General features: G+C 44.6%; 1 protein-coding gene across 1 annotated transcript in view; it reads left to right on the top strand.

The window, feature by feature from the left end:
• LOC116979505 (serine-rich adhesin for platelets-like) overlaps positions 1-19648 on the top strand; it is a 1930096-nt gene that overhangs the window by 370115 nt on the left and 1540333 nt on the right. The window contains exons 48-49 of the mRNA XM_033031015.1: positions 15054-15176; positions 17968-18093. Coding sequence (XP_032886906.1) covers positions 15054-15176; positions 17968-18093 — 249 coding nt within the window. The remainder of the gene's footprint in view (positions 1-15053; positions 15177-17967; positions 18094-19648) is intronic.

Raw genomic sequence — 19648 nt, 5'->3', positions numbered from 1 at the left:
GCTGCGCGGCCAAAAGGCTTCCCGGCAGTCATGCCGCAGCTGTGGACTGGGAACGCGGCCGGAGGTCGAGGCGTCGCGGTCTCGATGCCTCCAAGATCGCCGCGTAGAAACCCGGGTCGGGGCCCGGCCGGGGCCTCGCGGGTCGAAGTCTGGGTCGGGCGGAGCGGCCGACAGAGCCTGCGGCTGGGGCCCGGGTCGGCACCACAGAGGGGTGAAGTGGGGCATCAACAGCGGCGAGGCCTCGTGACGATGGGGTCTCGGCGGTGGTGAAGCCTCGCGGGTCATCCCATGGTTGACGGTCAATGAGGGTGGAGGGATCACTGTTAAGGGGGGAAGGACAAATGGGACCCGGCATTGGGGGACAAAAGGATGAGCGGTGGCGATTTCTCGCGGGTCGACCCGTGGTCGATGAGAGTGTGGAGGTCCACCATGAAGGGGAGAACAATGGACATTAGGGGGTAGAAGGACAATCGGCTCCTCTAGTATCTTTGATGGGGACCTGGCATGGGGGAACTGCTGGAAGGGGGGAGGTGCCAGGGCTGCTTTGTAACTTTGTCAACGCCGTAGGTGGCTGCTATTTTGTATACATGTTCATTGTGTAAGTAAGCAAAGAATCTCACTGTGCCTAGTCACATGTGACAATAAACTATTCATATGTTGCCTGAGGAAACATTCCCAAACACACTTGACAACTTTCACCTTGTTTAAGCTCTTGGCACTATAATAATCCCAGTATGTATTGGGAAATCCACTAATGATAACCCTTTGAGGAGGAGGATTAATAATTTATTGTCACACGTGACTAGGCATAGTAAGATTCTTTGCTTGCATTCATATGTAAAGAAGTAGCAGCCAGAATGTCCCATTTGTCCTTCATCCCATCCCGGTGATCCCTCCATGCTCTCATCAGACCTCAACCCGGGGACGACTCGCGAAGCCTCACCACCGCCGAGGCTCCATCGTCGCGGGGCTTCACCGCTGCCACTGCTGAGGCCTCACTGCTGTCAATGCCCCACTTCATGCCTCCGTGATGCCGACCCGGGTCCCAGCCACTGGCTCCGTCCACCGGACCTGGACTTCGACCCGCGAGGCCCCGGCCAGGCTCAGACCCGGATTTCTACACCCCGATTCGGGAGGCATCGAAACAGTGGCGCCTCAATAAAGGCCTCCAGACGCGTTCCCAGTCCACAGCCACGGCACGACCATCGGGAAGCCTATGATAACCCTATTAGTTTTACTGCTGCCTGCAATTTCCCAACATATTTGTTCTTCTAGTTGTAGTTTACGCTCACAAAATAATTATCACTTTTTTATTTTTCTTATCAACCTATATAGCCTCAGTGTATGAACCATCAACAATGCCTTTTCAGGCTTCTGCCTTGACGTTCTCCTTAATCTCCACCTCCATCTTCCCTGTAGTACCTGTACCCTGGATCGTTCAGCTGCAACCCTGTCCCTCTCTTAGCCTAGTTTCTGTAAATGGGTCTGTCCCACAGGCAATTTTTTTTTTAGGCAACTACAGGCAATTAGGCTGTCGCCACATTGTTGCCGGGGTTTCGCCTGTATGGTCGTGAGTAATCTCCTTAGTTGCCCAAAGAATAGTAAGATTAAACGAGAACTTACCAGTTTGAAGTTTGATCGTTATTTTATGAGGAGTAACATTGAGGGAATACGTGAAGAACCCCGCCAGGACGCATGCGTGTCATTCTTCAAAGCAGCGGTGTGAAATCACAGATAACTGTAATGACTAAACATAGTAAGATTAGAGAAGAGATACCAGTTGAGTATATGATCAAGGGTGGGAGCGGAGGGCACGTATTCCCTCAACGTTACTCCTCATAAAATAACGATCAAACTTCAAACTGGTAAGTTCTCGTTTAATCTTACTATTTTACTTCGGATTCACGTGAGTGACTACGTGAAGATTTTAAAGCTCTGTGATTTCATGCCGTGGAAACGAGTCCATGCATCACATCTGCCTTAATTATGGGGAGAATAGTGTTAACAACATTAGATATCAATACGATATTGAAACAACGAAAAATTTATTAACACCAAATCATAGCCCCTATTTATGGGGTAAAATCATATTACAGAACTTAAAAGTGTTTCTGCAAATGTTCCAGGTTCAATGACTGGTTTATTATAAAATCGTTGGAAAGTTCTCTCCGTTGACCATCCTGTTGTCTTGAGGATTTGGTCCATTGGAACATCCAATTGCATTGCTGCTGATGTAGCTGCATCCCTGGTGGAGTGAGATTTAAAAATGTTAGTGTCTACTCCAGCCTTTATTAGGACCTGTTTTAGCCATCTTGAGATGGTCTGGACTGTCACTTTTTTGTGTGGCTGTTTGTAGCTGATTAAAAGTGCCATTTCTTTGCCTCTGATGATCCTTGTATATTCTATATATAATAGTAAGTGAGTTACTATACAGAGACGATCATCCGTCGGGTAGGCCCTGAAATCTATTTTTATCCCTGCTGACCCCTGTCTGTTCTGTTTGACTAATTCATGGATGTGAAAAGTCAAATTCCCAGATGCAATAGTCAAGTTGTCCAGCCTTAGTTTTTGTAGCGACTGGACCCTTTGTGCCGTGACCAAGGCCATCAGCATGACCGTTTTCATTGTTAGTTTCTGTAGGGACAGAGCTGTAGGTGGAGACCAGTTTCTTAACATGGTCAGTACAATGCTCACATCCCAAATTTGGGTGTACCTGGTTCTTGGGGGATCAGTATTGAAAATGCCCCTCATGAGTTTGGTTACCAGGGGGTGTGTCCCTACAGAATGCCGCTCTGTTCCTTGCCATAGGTATGTTGACAGAGCACTTCTGGCGCAGTTGATGGCACTATAGCTGAGCCCCTCATCGTAATGGAGGCTAACCAGAAATTCCAGAACAGACAGGTTATTGTTGTGACAGTACTTCCCCCATTTCTTGATGTACACCAAGTGCTGTTTTTTGGTGGACTGTCTGTGGGCCGATGCAATCATATCCATTGTTCGGTCCGTCAGTCCCAGGTGTTGTAGAGGTGCTTTCAAACTCTACAAATTAATAGGTTTGTATAATTATGACATGGGTGACTTTCCTTTGTTACTGGATGGACCAGTAAATTAGGTCTATGATGGATGGTGATGCATGGTTCTAATACCATGTCTAGTATCATCGGGAACCATGGTTGAGTAGGCCAATTGGGTACTATCAAAATACCAGACACAGAGTCTTGCTGTATTTTCCTTAATACCCGACTGATGAGGCAGAAAGGAGGGCATGCATAAATAAACAATTTCCCCCAATGCAGCGAAAATGCATCTGTTGCCGCTGACCCAGGGTCTGGTTCCCATGAAACATAAATTGATAACTGGTGATTGAGCCTGGATGCGAAAAGATCGATATCTGGTGTTCCATACCGTGCTGTAATTTCAGCAAATACATTTTTGTCCAACATCCATTCAGTGTTTTCATTGAATTTGCGTGACCTGGTGTCTGCCACTAAATTTAGTTTACCTGGTAAGTAGGTAGCTGATATCCAAATATCTCTCTGGATACACCATTGCCAAATTGTGTTGGCCAGATTGTCACATGATGTCGATTTGTTTCCACCCATATGGTTGATATATGCTACCACGGTGGTGTTGTCAATTTGTAGTCTAACATGCTGGTGATTTAACCCAGAACAATATGACTTAAGGCCATGGAATGCACTTAACATTTCCAGGTAGTTTATGCCCAGTGTTTGTAATAATGATGCCTCCTGTGCATTCCATCTCCCTCCACAGCTGGAGATGGAATTGATAGCACCCCAACCAAGTGCACTGGCATCAGTTTGTAGTACCATAGACGGGTTGCTGATAATTATTGGATTGGAACAATACCTGATGTTATGTTCCCACCATTTTAGTTCCATTATGGCCTCTGTTGGTAGCTTCATTGGTCTGTCAAAATGGCCACCATTAATTTTGAGTGCTCTTATTTTTTCTCTCTGTAAATTTCGATAGTGTAAAGGTCCGAATTGTGTGGCTGGAAATGCAGCCACTATCTTCCCAATTATTCTTGCTACCAGTCTAATGGATGGTTTGGTGATGTCAATGATTTCGCTACAAGCCTCTATTAAGGCTGTAACCTTTTCTTTCGGCAAAGTCACTGACATGAGAACTGAGTTAATGGTGAACCCCAGATAATCCATTTTTGTTGAAGGCGTTAATTTAGACTTAACTGGATGGATGATAAACCCCAGTTCTTCAAACAATTGTTTTGTGGCTGTTACCGCTTGTTTAGCCAATTCCAAAGTTTTACCAACAATAAGTATGTCATCTAGATATGCCATTACCATGTGTTTTTGTTTCCGCAGTAACGCTAGGGCTGGTTTCAAAATTTTTGTGAATAGCCTGGGGGCTGATGTTAGGCCATTAGGTACTGCCCTGTATTTCCATCACTGACCCATCCAGTTGAATTTTAAATAACATCTGTGGTCACCTCTTATGGGTATTGTATAGTAAGCATCTTTTAAATCGATGCTTGTCATGTAGTAGCCTTCGGAAATCAATTGTTTAGCAGTAACAAAGGTTTCCATCTTGAAATGAATATATTGTACAAAGGTATTCAAAGTAGTCAAATCGATGATGAGGCGGCAACCACCATCTTTCTTGTTTTTTATAAAGATTTTGTACACGAATTCCTGTGATTCGTGTTGGGTTTTCCCAATTACTCCTTTTTTATATAGCCGCTGTAGTTCAGCATGTGCTTTAGATTTTTCTATGCCTGTGAGCACGAACATTCGGTTCGGTACATGCTGAACTGGAGGGTTATGTTTTTGTATAAATTCTATGGTATAACCCTGGATACTGCTTAGAATATAAGTGTCGGTAGTTAACTTATTCCATGCATCCAAATAATATCGTAATCTCCCACCAACTTCCATGCTCCCTTTAATTCTTAAGGAACCAGACCCACCTACCTCCATGGTTACCAGTGGTAGGTGTGTTATTTCTTCGGCATCCTCCGTGGACGTTGAGGCGCCGTTGTCTGGGTCTGTAGTTGGGTTGGTGTTGAGGGCTTGCGCATTTTCCAGGAAGGTCGGTCTGGGCCATGGCCTAAAAAAGACCGATGTTGGGTGTTCCTGGTTTTTGCGCTTGCTCCAGTTTGTGTTGGCCGACTGGTGGGTGCGCAGGGGTGATGTTTTTGGCCGTAGTAGTTTTTGGATGCTGCTTTTACGAGCCCCAGGGATTTCGCCTCTTCGTCTAGTTCTTTGACTTGTTTTGATAAATCCCCTCCAAATAGTAGTATTGATGGTTTGGAGGTTCCAGGTTTGCAGAGGCCTGCAAATTTGGGGTCTAAAGCCGGTTGGATAGCACTTTTCCTAATATTGTTTAACTCGTATTGTGAGTTGCAGAGTAAAGCCAGTGCATCTTGGTGGTCTTGGGTCATATTTTGCTCATTCAATGTGCGGGCAAAAGCCGTAATTCCTGCCGTTAGGACTTTTAGGACTTTCTGTATTTTTAAGTCCCTGGTTCTAATCGATGCCCCGACATGTTTCCAGATGCACTGGTTGACACTGGGAACATTTAGCGACTTGCAGTTCCCTGGTGGTAAGTGTCGTGCCGTGGTGTCCGATAATGCCTGTCCCTGTAGTTGGTTAAAAGACATGTAGTCAATGCTTGCCGCTATTTTCGGCTCCAGATTTTGGCCAGTTTGGTCGGATTGGATAAACTGCGACACCATATCCAACATGTTTTCTTTCACCCCAGGCATACTAGGGGTATGTTGATCACTCCCCTCTTCAGGTTCAGCCCAGAATTGACCCTCCGTGCTCCCCTCTGATGAGGGAGAAACACTGTGCAGCCCCACAAGAGGTACTGCTGTGGGGCTTACTAACTGCCCACTGTGGCTAGCCTCCATCTCCCGGAGCCTGCCACTTTGGAGTATTTCTTCCAGCAGCCGCTCCAACTGGCTCTTATGCTCTCGGGCATAGGCCACTCGCGGCTGCTCCTGATCCTGCAGCCGCTCCAACCGGCTCCAATGCTCACTGGCCGCTCACGGCTGTTCCTGATCCTGCAGCCGCTCCAACCGGCTCCAATGCTCACGGGCACTGGCCGCTCGCGGCTGCTCCTGTTCCCCCAGCCGCTCCAACCGGCTCCAATGCTCACGGGCACTGGCCGCTCGCGGCTGTTCCTGATCCTGCAGTCGCTCCAACCGGCCCCAATGCTCACGGGCACTGGCCGCTCACGGCTGTTCCTGATCCTGCAGCCGCTCCAACCGGCTCCAATGCTCACGAGCACTGGCCGCTCGCGGCTGCTCCTGTTCCCCCAGCCGCTCCAACCGGCCCCAATGCTCACGGGCACTGGCCGCTCGCGGCTGTTCCTGATCCTGCAGCCGCTCCAACCGGCCCCAATGCTCACGGGCACTGGCCGCTCGCGGCTGCTCTAAGTCAGACTCATCGGAGTCTGCCATTCTGCCTGTTTTTTCCTTCACTTTCCCGCCCGGCCGAGGTGTGGATTTAGCCAGTGCGGGAGCGAAGTCAGGCACAGCTGTTCCCATTTCGGGAGATTGGCGTGCCGTCGGCTGCTGCTGCTGCTGGCTGCCCGCAACTCCGCGGTTCTCCCCCGCCAGCTTTTTCGCAGCCTTCCTTTTCGTGGATCTGTCCATACTTCCACCTGTAAGGTAAATGGGAAAAACGCAGAGTCTCCTTACCTGCTGTTCCCGACGTTTAAATTCTGCTGCTAAGGGGAACGTCATTCCCCTGCTGTGACTCGTTGCAATGCGTGTAGCGATATGACACGCATGCGTCCTGGCGGGGTTCTTCACGTAGTCACTCACGTGACTCCGACGTAAAATTGTAGCGCTTTTCTGGTCACTGCTGGATTTTGAAATGTTCAAAACTTTTCGGCGACAGTCGGCGACAGCTGGTTTGACGCCAATGAGCTTAACTTGACTTCTCCTGACGTAAGTGCTGTCGTAGGTTGACGCCAGGATGACGTAGGTTGTTGCTAGGTGATGTTGGTTGTCGCTGGTGCTGACTTCGGTGAATTCCATTGGCGACTACCTACATCAACCTACATCAACCGGCGACAGGTTCCGGCGATTGAATTGTATTAAGTTGTCTTCAGTTGTCGCCGACAGGGTCGTATCTTGTCATAGCTTGTCATAGGTGTCGTCGGTGTGGTCGTAGGTGGACCGGTTAATGGGTTGCCGGTTGTCGGTAGCTTGCTGTAGCTTAACATCGACAAGGTGGTAGGTTGTTGTAGACATTGTAGGGGTGTCCAGTCGCCGGTTTTTCAGCGACCTGCTACAACTATGACAGTCGCTGGCATTCATAACAGCTACACATCCCTTTCTCCATACCTACCCATGCCCTGAGTTCATCCATTTTACCTGTCAGACCTCTTGCATTAAAGTTAATGCAATCTAATCCATCAGTCCTTGTCCCTGCAGTGTTCCTTCCTATCCTTTCCACTGAAAAAGTTTTCATTCAGTTCTTCTGATTATAAGGTCATAAGTGATAGGAGCAGAAATAGGCCATTCTGTCCAATAGTTACTCCGCATTCAATCATGGCTGATTTATCTCTCCCACCTAACCCCATTCGCCTGCCTCTCCCCATAACCGCTGGCACCAAGCTGTAAGACATTGTTGCTCCAATGTACAACCAACAGATCTTCACAGTCACCAGCTCTACGACCACGTTTGAACCCAGACTTGCTACCACAGCCATGTGTGTTGTCTTGGTGCTTGCCTGCACCTCCATCTTCTGCCTCCTACACATCAAACTGCCAACGTGTTTGCACAAATATAGTTGGCAGCTACAGATGCAGCTGTAATCCAGTCTGAGCAACACTTGTTTTGTGATGGTAGGAACTTTCCAACACGTGAATTCTCTACAATTAAGGAGTAATAATGGAGTAATTCAAGCTGCCTTGTGCAATTTAGATGGTCGAACAAATGAATGTTAGACACTATAATAATCAATTAAAACATGTATCATATATTTCTCTGGAGACTTCATTATGTAGACATTTGCATCCCAGAGGGAACTGAACGTACAGAGGTAAATAATTATATTTGATGGAAGTTAAGGATTTACGAATCGAACATGAGGCTATGAAATCCAAATCCTGAACCTCCAGTTCTCAATGTACTTCTGCCACTACATCAAATAGAGATTACATTTGATAATATGGTGATCAAAGGAGTGGAGACTGGCACACAGCCAGTGGAGAAAGTTTATGAAAATCAAGAAAATTACAGATGCTGGAAATGTGAAAAATAATCTGAGAAAAACATAGCAGATCAGGCAGCAACAATGGAGATAAAATTAGTAAATATTTCTGGTTTCAGACCCTGCAGAGCAACTGGGGAAGATGAACAGAAGTTAGTAAAGGCCACAGGAAAGGTGGGGAAGGTGGACAGGAAAAAGAAAATACTTTTTCAAGATAGGTTGGCAAAGGATGATATACTTGTTATGCAAGGGGCAGAGTAAGCTTTTTTTGGTGTAATGTGCTATTTACTGAAAAGACGAGGGGGAATCATTGCAGGCCAGACTACACAAAATCAAAACAAAAGAAAGAAGGGAAAAGCTGTCAAAAATACTGACAGCTAAAAGTTTCTAGTTTTTTATTCAGAAACAGAGATGGAGATATGAAGTTGCGTAATTTAGAATTTTGAGCTAGCTGTACATCATGGATGCATGGCCTTTGGCCCAACTCATCGATGCCAACCAAATTGGTAAGGAGTCTAGGTTCTGCGCATACCCAGATAGAAGTTGAGATGTTCTTCCTCAAATTTGCCTTGGTCCTCATACAATGAGTACACAAGGCTACTGACAGTAATTTGATTGGGAACTGGATGGTGACTGCGGCAAGCATCGGAAACCGAGAGCTTTTTCTGTGAACTGAGTAGGTTCTTCACTAAGCAGATATAGGTCATAAGGTAATAAGTGATAGGAGCAGAATTAGGCCATTTGGCTCATTAAGTCTACTCTGCCATTCAATCATAGCTGATCTATCTCTCCCTCCTAATCCAATTCTCTTGCCTTCTCCCCATAACCCCTGACACCCATACTAAACAGGAATCTATCTATCTCTGCCTTTAATATATCCATTGACGGCTTCCACAGCCTTCTGTGGCAAATCATTCCATAGATTCACCAACCACTGATTAAAGAAAATCCTCCTCATCTCCTTCCTAAAGGAACATCTTTTAATTCTGAGGCTATGACCTCTAATCCTAGTCTCTCCCAACAGTGGAAATATCTTCTCCACATCCACTCTATCCCAGCCTTTCACTATATCGGGAGCCTTTTTGGGAAAGTTGATTGCAGAACATTGGTTTGGGGCAAGTGCTAGAGAACTGGTAATATTTACAGCGGCATAGTAATGCTTTTGTGGAAGACATTGTTATATAGAGTGCTTTATTTGTAAAATAATATCCTACTATGTTTAATAATATGTGACAATGTTCCAATTGACAAAGGAAAATGATCTAATATTGATTGGGATGTCATTCACAGCTTTTCCACCAAACTTCGAGGTATGTGCAACCAACACCTCAAACTGTCAACAAATCTGTTCCAACACAATTGGAAGCTTTGCATGCAGTTGTGACCCAGGCTTCAACATCAACGTGACCAACACTTTTTTTTGTAATGGTAGGAAATTTTCAAACACATAGATTATACAAACAGACATACTGTTGGGAAATAATATTTCATGTGACATCAATCACTGCCCTCAAAAACTGAAATGGACTAGCAATTGAATTTTCATTATATTACTAATGTATGAGAAATAGCAACATTCCATTTTTTCTGTGAGTCTTCACTGAAGGGATATTTTAACTGCAGAAGCAACTGTAAAAGTAGATGTAAATTATTAGGTGTGAAGTTAAAATCTCATAATTTCTTACCATGTACCTTCATTTCTCAATAGTCATCTCACCATCAAACGAGGATATAAACTTGATAGGACAATGATGATAAAGATCCAGGGAGCAGATAGTGGTGTATCTCACCTGTCAGTGGTGTACAAAGCCACAGTATTTAGATTAGATTAGAAATACTGTGCGGAAACAGGCCCTTGGGCCCACCGAGTCCTCACCGACCAGCGATCCCCGTATACTATCCTACAGGGACAATTTATAATTACACCGAGCAAATTAACCTACAAACCTGTACATCTTTGGAGTGTGGGAGGGAAGCGAAGATCTCAGAGAAAACCCACGCAGGTCACGGGGAGAACGTACAAACTCCATACAGACAAATACCCGCAGTCAGGATCGAACCCGGGTCTCTGGCACTGTAAGGCAGTAGCTTTACCCCTCCGCCACTGTTCCGCCCTTATTGTATGTTAAAAGTTGACAATTATCGTTTTGCATGTTAAAGGCGAACAATTTTATGTACATGCAGTGTATATAAAAGTGGAATATTGGAGGAAAACAAGTGGAATATTAGATTCCATTCTGAATCAAGAAATTAAATGACTAAGATGCAACTAGCAAAGCCAAATAACACTGTGGTTGCATTCAGTTTTCTGCTCCGGAGATCAATGATTGCAATCAATAGATAAAACTGTCAACAGATTTGCTCTGATTCACTTGGTAGTTATGGAGGCAGCTATAATTCTGGCTTTGCATTAGCTTGATTAACTTATTTTGTTATAATAGTAGGAATTTTAAAATACAGTAAATTAATTCTCTATAAATAGGGAATAATAGTTAAGCTGGTGATTCTTACACACTCTGAACTATATTGAGGCTTTCATTTTGCCTTTTTGCACTATTATTGTTTGTTTGTATGTGCGTGTGTAGATATATATTTTATATAGAGCACTATGTATACATATTCTGTTGTGCTGCTGCAAGTAAGAATTTAATTGTTCTTTCTGGGACGTATAATGATAAAACACGTTCGACTTGTCTAGACTTAGCAATTTAGATGGTCAAATAAATTAATTTTAAACATGATAATCATAAGACCATGTGATAGGAGTAAAATCAGGCTATGGCCCATTATGTCTATTATGCCATTAAATCCTGGCTGATCTATCTCTCCCTCCTAACCCCATTCTCCTGCCATCTCCCCATACCCTCTGACACCCTTACTGATCAAGATTCTGTCTATCTCAGCCTTAAAAATATCCACTGGCTTTGCCTCCACAGTCTTCCGTGGCAAAGAATTTCACAGATTCACCACCCTCTGATTTATCTAAAGAAATTCCTCCTCATCTCCTTCCTAAAAGAACGTCCTTTAATTCTGAAGCTATGACCTCTAGTCCTAGACTCTCCCACTAGTGGAAACATCCTCTCCACATCCACTCTGTCCAAGCCTTTTACTATCCTGTAAGTTTCAATTAGGTCCCCCCTCATTCTTCTAAACTCCAGCAAATGTAGGCCCAGTGGAGTCAAACGCTCATCATATGTTAACCTAATAATAATCAATGAAAAGGTATTTCAATTTTGTTATCTGGCGTTTCTATTATTTTGTGAAATCCAAAATTTGAACCTCAATTTCATACCACCTGCCACTAGAAAAAATGACATGGAAACAAGCTCTTCAGCCCAGCAATTCCACGCCGACCATCGATCACCCCACTCTTTCTACTTCTAAATTATCCCACTTTCTCATCTATTCTTTGCACACAAGGAACAAATAACGGTGGACAATTAAGCAGCTGGGCGACATTGTTGTGTGGGGCGCTAAAGTGATATTCTACATTCTACAATATTTTATCAAATTACAAATGTCATTTACTGCTTTCCGCCAGGCACCAATGGATGTGGGCCCAACACTTCACTCTGTGAACAATTCTGCTCCAACACAGTCGGAAGCTCCGTGTGCAGTTGTAACTCAGGCTTCAGCATCAATCTATCTAACCCTTCGCATTGTGCTGGTAAGAAGACTCTCTACAATTGGAAAATAATATTGAATGTGGCAGTGATCACCGTCCTGTAAAACGAAGGTGGCCAAATTACTATATTTCAGTCATCTTAATAATGAATGAGAAAGAGCAACATTTCTTTTTTTGCGAGTGTTCAATAAAGAGAATTTTTCACTGCAGGAGGAAGTAGATATGTTGATATTTATGAAAGAAGCTAAACTCATACAATCTTCTACCAGGCAGCTGTGAAATCTAATCCTTGAACCACCATTTCTCAATATTTTTTATCACTTCCTTAAATGAGGTTATAAATATGATAATATAGCCATAGAGTGATACAGCATGGAAACAAACCCTTCGGCCCAACTTGCCCACACCGGCCAACATGTCCCAGCTACACTAATCCCACCTGCCTGTGTTTGGTCCATTTCCCTCCAAACCTGTCTTATCCATGTATCTGTCTAACTGCTTCTTAAACGTCGTTATAGTCCCAGACTCAACTACCTCCTCTGGCAGCTTGTTCCATACACCTACCATCCTTTGTGTGAAAAAGTTACCCCTCAGATTCCTATTAAATCTTTTCCCCTTCTCTCAATACCAATAGTCAATAACCCATCGTTTAAACCATCAATCATAGACAAATCATTTATACAATGGGAAAGAATGGGAATCAAAACGCTCGAAGATCTGTATGAATTGGGAAAATTACTATCATTTCAACAACTACAACTGAAATATAATTTGAAAAATAACCAATATTTTAAATATCTTCAAATTCGTGATTATCTGAAAAAATACACAAAAGACTATCATAATATGCCTTCCGACTTACTGGATGAAGCAACGAAGACAAAGGCGGAATCAGCTAATCTAATATCGTACTTATATAATATCATTTTAAACATAGAAATACCCACAACAGATGGAATTAGAAGAGACTGGGAACAAGAATTAGCTATAAAAATTTCAAAAGAGAGCTGGGATAATCATTTACTACAGGTGCATAAATGTTCGATCAACGTACGACATACGCTCATCCAATTCAAAACATTACATAGACTATATTATTCAAAAACTAAATTAAATAAAATCTTTCCTAATGTCTCACCAATCTGTGATAAATGTCTGTCAAGAAGCTACCATAGCGCATTCTTTTGTTTTTTGTACAAAAATCCAAAAATTCTGGTATGGAATATTTGATATTTTTTCAAAATTAATTAAAATAAAACTGGTACCAAAACCAGAATGGATCATTTTTGGAATATCGGAAGGTATCCCTGAATTAAACGTGTATCAGAAGAATTTATTCAATTACGGGCTAATAATGGGAAAAAAGCTCATACTTAAATTCTGGAAAAATGCGCCCACACCAACAATAAAAATGTGGACATCAAATATGTTTGAAACATTACATCTGGAAGAGATGAGATTCCTCTTAGCAGGTAAAGCAGACCAATTCCAAAAGACGTGGTCTACGTTTATGGACCTATTACAAACATGAGGTGCAATAGTAATTTAATAAATAAATAAATAAATAAATGGTATCAGGACCTGGCAATGGGAGGTAAAACAACAAAAACAGACTTAGTTGGTAGTCCCCTTTCTGCGGAGTTTAATGTTATAATAGAGCGATTGTTCCTACTTTCTTTTTCTTTCTTTTCTAGGGTCTACTTTCTTACTTTACTTCCTTCTCTAACTTCTTTTCTAAGGGGCTTTCTTTTCCCAACACTCTATTGCACTTCACGACTCTTGCGCACTTTCTTTACTTTCCTTACTTCTATCTTTTTCTTAAAGCTCAAAAAAATGAAGCGGTACAAAAAATGTATTAAGATATATGTGTTGTGTATTATTGTAATTTACCGTACTTCTAATAAAAATAATAAAAAAATAAAAAAAATAAAAATATTTTCCCCTTCACCATATACTCATGTCCTCTGGTTCTCGATTCACCTACTCTGGGCAAGAGACTCTGTGCATCTACCCAATCTATTCCTCTTATTATTTTATACACCTCTATAAGATCACCCCTCATCCTCCTGCACTGCAAGGAAAAGAGCCCCAGCCTACTCAACCTCTCCCTATAGCTCAGACCTTCCAGTCCCAGCAACATCCTCGTAAACACCAAAGTAACGTGAAAGTTTACCAAAGCAGATAGTGGCACACCTCACCTGCTAGTGGTTTGTTATGTAATTGTATTGTACATTCATGGAAGACAATGTTATATTTTGTTGTAAGTGTAGAAATATGGGCGGAAGCTGGCTGCTGAATTAATATGGCAAGCATTTGGATCTCTTCTGTAGACTGTCTGGGTTTGGTTTTCCTGATATTTGGTTTTCCTGGGAGCCTTCTTATGACCATTGGAAGCAGTACACTAGTTTAGAAAAAGTACATGATTTTTTTACATTTATAGTATCATAGCAATACTTTTCAGGATGACAGTTATATTGAGTCTGAAGAAGGGTCTCGATCCGAAACGTCACCTATTCCTTCGCTCCATAGATGCTGCCTTACCCGCAGAGTTTCTCCAGCATTTTGTCCACCTTCGTTTTTTCCAGCATCTGCAGTTCTTTCTTAAACATGTTATATTGAGTGCTATGTTTAGTTTAGTAAGTATAGAAATACTGCATTGAAACAAGCCCTTCGGCCCAGCAAGGTCACCTACTCATCGATCACCCACACACGCTAGTTCTATGTTATCCCACTTACTCATCGACTCCTTACACACAAGGGACAATTAACAGAGGACAATTAGCCTATAAAACCCAGGAAACCAGAGCACATGGAGGAAATCCATACAGTCAGAGAACGAAGGTGCAAACTCCACATAGACAGCAGCAGAGGTCAGGATCAAACCTGTGTCTCTGGGACTGTGGGATAGCAGCTATACCAGCTGCATCATTGCGCTGCCCCTAATTTTCACAAAAAGTCTCCATATATATCAGAGAAACCAAACCCAGATTGGGTGATTGATTTGTGGAGAACCTGCTCAGACCACAGAAGAAACCCTTAACTTCCTGATGTAATTCAGCATCAAGCTTACGTCTTTTCTCTACTCTTAGACCAATATACAAAATTGTTTATAAAATTATATCCCATTATCTATATTTTTCATAATATTAAGTGACAATGTTTCAATAGCCAAAGCCAATTAACATTGATTGATACATTATTCATTGTATTCTTCCAGAAGTTGATGAATGTGCAACCAACACTTCAAACTGTCAACAAATCTGCACCAACACAATTGGAGGCTTCCTGTGCAGTTGTGACCCAGGCTTCAGCACAAACACGACCAACTCTTCACTCTGTGACGGTAGAATGTTTTCAAATCACATAGTCTCTGCGCAGTCGGGAAATAATGTTTGATATGGCATTAATCAATATCCTGTATGGTGTGTGTGTGTGGGAGGGGTGTTGTGTGGGGTGGGGGGTGTGGGGGGTAGGGTGGGAGAGGGGGTTTTGGAGGGTTTGTGGGGGTGTGGGGAGGGGGAACGTGGGGGTGGGGTTGGTTGGGGGATGGGGAGGGGGGGTGGGGAAGGAGGGGGGGGTGGGTAGGGAGAGGATGGTGTGGGGGGAGGTGGTGGTGTGGGGGTGAGGGGATGGAGTGGGGGGAGGGGGTATTGTGGGGGAGGCGGTCGTGTGGGGGAGGGGTGGGATGGATGTTGTGGGGAGGAGGCATGGTCTGAGGGGGAGGGGTGGTGGGCGGGTGGTGTGGGGGTGGGGTGGGAGGGATGGTGTGGGGAGGAGGCATGGTCTGAGGGGGAGGGGTGGTGGGGGGGTGGTGTGGGGGAGTGGTGGGAGGGATGGTGTGGGGAGGAGGGGTGGTGTGAGGGAGGAGGCATGGTCTGAGGGGGAGGGGTGGTGGAGAGTGGTGTGGGGGTGGGGTGGCGAGGAGCGGGGGAGATGGTGTGGTGTGGGGGGGTGGGGTGGTGAGGGGAGGTGGGGTGATGTGGGAGGGTGGGGAGGAGAGGGGGTGGTGGGGGTGGTGTGGGGGGGAAGGTGGAGGGGTAAAGGGGTGTGTGGGGGGAGGGGGAAAGGGGGGGAAGGGGAGGAGGAAGGGGGAGGGGGAAGGGGGAAGGGGGAGGGGTGAGAGGGGAGGGGGATAGGGGAATAGGGGGAAGAGGGGTGTGATGAAGAGGGCAAGGGGGTGTGGTGGGAGGGGGTTGTGTGGGGGTGACTCCACACAGCGGCCACCGGCCGCTGCACTACATAGCACCTCCCGACTCCACACAGCGGCTTTCCCGACTCCACACAATGGCTTTCCCAACTTCACACAGCGGCTTTCCCGACTCCACTCAGCGGATTTCCCGACTCCACACAATGGCTTTCCTGACTCCACACAGCGGCTTTCCTGACTCCACTCTTGTGGGCTCAATCAGCATGGCTTGTTTACTCAGCCCCGCCTCTGGGATTTTTTCTCCGGCGAGTGCCGGAAGGGGCATTACCTTCATGGTGACTGACAGGCGAGAAGACCAATCTGCTGATCTCATGATTTTTCAAACCTTTATAACTTTTCTCATATTTCATCGATTGGAACAAAACTGAGCAGAGAAGAACGGTGTGTAAGGTGGCAAAAAAATCCTACTGATATAGGGTAGCGTTTTTGCGCAAATTTATTTACAACACAGACAAGTGGTCAAAGTGTCTAAGAAAGAACTGCAGATGCTGGAAAATCAAAGGTAGACAAAAGTGCTGGAGAAACTCAGCGGGTGAGGCAGCATCTATGGAGCAAAGGAACTAGGCAACGTTTCGGGCCGAAACCCTTCTTCAGACTGATGGAGGGTGAGGGGGGGGGGGGGGGGGACGGGGAGAAGAAAGGAAGAGGAGGGGCCCGAGGGCTGAGGGAGAGCTGAGAAGGGGGAGGAGACAGCAAGGGCTACTGGAAATTAGATAATTCAATGTTTATGCCACTAGGGTGCAGACTGCCCAAGCGGAATATGAGGTGCTGTTCCTCCAATTTCCGGTGGTGCTCCGTCATTTCCGCCACCTCCAACGTGACCCCACCACTCGCCACATCTTCCCATCTCCCCTCCTGACTGCTTTCCACAAAGACCGCTCCCTCCGTAACTCCCTTGTCAATTCTTCCCTTCCCTCCTGCACCACCCTCTCCCCGGGCACATTCCTTTGCAACCGCTAGAGATGCTACACTTGTCGCTTTACCTCCCCCCTCGACTCCATTCAAGGACTCAAGCAGTCGTTCCAGATCAAGGGCCTGTTTCCACACTGTATCATTCTGTGACTCCATTTTACAGTGCATGGGTCACCGCAATGTAGATGTATTTTTTTTTCATACAAATTTGATGTTATGCATGGAAATCATCATTTTCAAAAGCGATCGATTGCGCATTTCTATTTTGACACAAAACCATACTCAATCCAGGCTTAGAAATCAGCCTCCAGAGTTTCATTTGATAGATATTGGTCCTCATTTAAAACAATAGTGACAAAATGTCAATGATATGCACCAGGAGTTGACATAGTCACAGTGTCAAAGATCATGGAAAACCACTGTTTGACCCATCACGTTCATGTATACCAAGATGCCCTATCTATAATCAGATTTTGCCACATTTTGTCAATTTTTCTCAAAACCAACCCGATAGGTTTACCGAGGCACTTGTCTCTCAATTTGAAGTCATTGTACCTGCCTCAACATAATCCTCTGAGTAACTGAGATAATTTCTCCAGATATCGATGAATGTGTAACCAACATCTCAAACTGTAAACAAAACTGCACCAACACAATCGGAAGCGTCCTGTGCAGTTGTTACCCAGGCTTCAGAACTAATTTTACCAATTCTTTGCTTTGTGCTGGTAGGATAGTTTCAAGCATATAATATATACAAGCGGCATATTGTGCTACACTGTAAACAGTTACTGAACTATCAATGTCATAATTTAATAATAATTTAATTTTATTCACTGTGAGTCTTCAGGGAATGGATGCATTTCCTACAGTAGGATGTTAAAATTAAGGATAATTATTTCAGTTGTTGGATAGCGTATCCTCTTTTGCATCTCATGATTAGAAGTTGTAGAGTTTTATTTGGCAAAGACAAAAGTCTTGCAAGTGTTTGACATGTCATTCATTCTTTTTCCTCCAGACATTGATGAATGTGGAACCAACACATCAAACTGTCAACAAATCTGCACCAACACAATCGGAAGCTTCGTGTGCAGTTGTGACCCAGGCTTCAGTATCAATGTGACCAACTCTTCCATATGTGATGGTAGGAATTTTTAAATATAGCATTCCTTACAGATGGTCAAAAAGGATAATAGTACTCTGTGTGTTTATGCACTGGTACAGCTGTCATCTTATATGGCTAATGGATCTTTTTCCAAACAACGGTGTAGATTAACCCTTATTCATCCATGCCATTTATAATCTCCACTACACATTTCTGCAAGCCACCCATGACATGGTATTACGGTACTACACGGTATTACACTTACAAGGTCAGCCAGCTCTCAGAAGCCACACCGAGCTGGATATGAATGGCTGGCAGTTTAAATGTTCTGGATTACTTATGGAATAAAGATGAATCTTTCACCATGTATGTTGTCGTGGATCAATCACAAACATGGTGTCAGAATCTTTGAGCCACTTCTCCAACTCTTTTGCCTGAATTTATTTTAGTTTATTTTTTTAACAATGGACCGTCACTCTCTTGTCATGGCAGGATCGTTTCATAAACCCGATCCTTTAGTATTCGACAGTGAAATTGCGTTGGCGCATCTTAGAGGTGGAATTTGGAATTTTCATAGATGCTGCCCACCAGGGAGCTGCTCCCCACACCGTTGCATCAATTCTCCTCAACGTAGCGGGCACAGATGCTGCCCTGTGGGCACAGGATTTCTAATACACTCCAGAACATACCAAAGTGGTAACACAGGTTGTGACCCCAGCAGAGTCCTTCAGAGACCCCACCTGCCTCCTCCGAAAGTTCCATGACCTGTGCCAACTTCACACTAACGTTATCATGAAGCACCACAAGTCCTTGTCCCATAGCCAACAAGAAGGCGAGACAGTCAAATCCTACATTGGCGTATTGCAGAGCATCGCTGCAAGATGCCACTTCCAAGACCGTGACGTACTCATCCGTGGCAGACTCTTATATGGCATCCTGAATGACAAGATGAGAAATGAACTACTCCGGGATGTGAAGCTCACACTAGATAAGGTTGAACGTACCTGCTGGGTTGCAGAGTAAACTGACACCCATACCAAAGCCCTGGGACTGGGACCCCACTCTGCCTACGATGTCCATGCCTTCTATAGGTCCCCGCAACAAACATTAACAACCCCTCGACAACCACCTACAGGCCCAGGGAGGGTAACCGACCCTCTGATCCATAACTGCTCACACCCGAAATTTCGGTAGCAATGCCTCGCTTACGGCAAAACCTGCCACTGCAGTAAAAAGAAAAAACACTTTGTCCGCTCATGGTAACAGGGCCCAGCTACAACAATCTCTCTATGCGCTTGAGCCCCCACTTTCCCATGAGGCACTGCCTGAAATAGCAGTTCCAGCAGAACCACGACCGCAGCACCTGCAAGAAGACAGCCAAAACATACATTCTTGTATAGCCGACTCACCGTCTAAAAACAGTGATCCCATGACAACGGTCAGTATCAACAATACCAAAGTCACTGCAAAGATAGATAGCAGGGCACAATAGAATGTTCTGTCCTTATCAGACTTCCAAAGAATTCACAACAACAAAACTGTCATGAAAACAAACTACAAGTTACATCCATTTGGTGGGGGGGGGGGGGGGGGA

Source organism: Amblyraja radiata, chromosome 13 (genome assembly GCF_010909765.2).
Source record: "Amblyraja radiata isolate CabotCenter1 chromosome 13, sAmbRad1.1.pri, whole genome shotgun sequence".
NCBI lineage: Eukaryota > Metazoa > Chordata > Chondrichthyes > Rajiformes > Rajidae > Amblyraja > Amblyraja radiata.
This window is presented reverse-complemented; position numbering and strand designations above follow the sequence as displayed.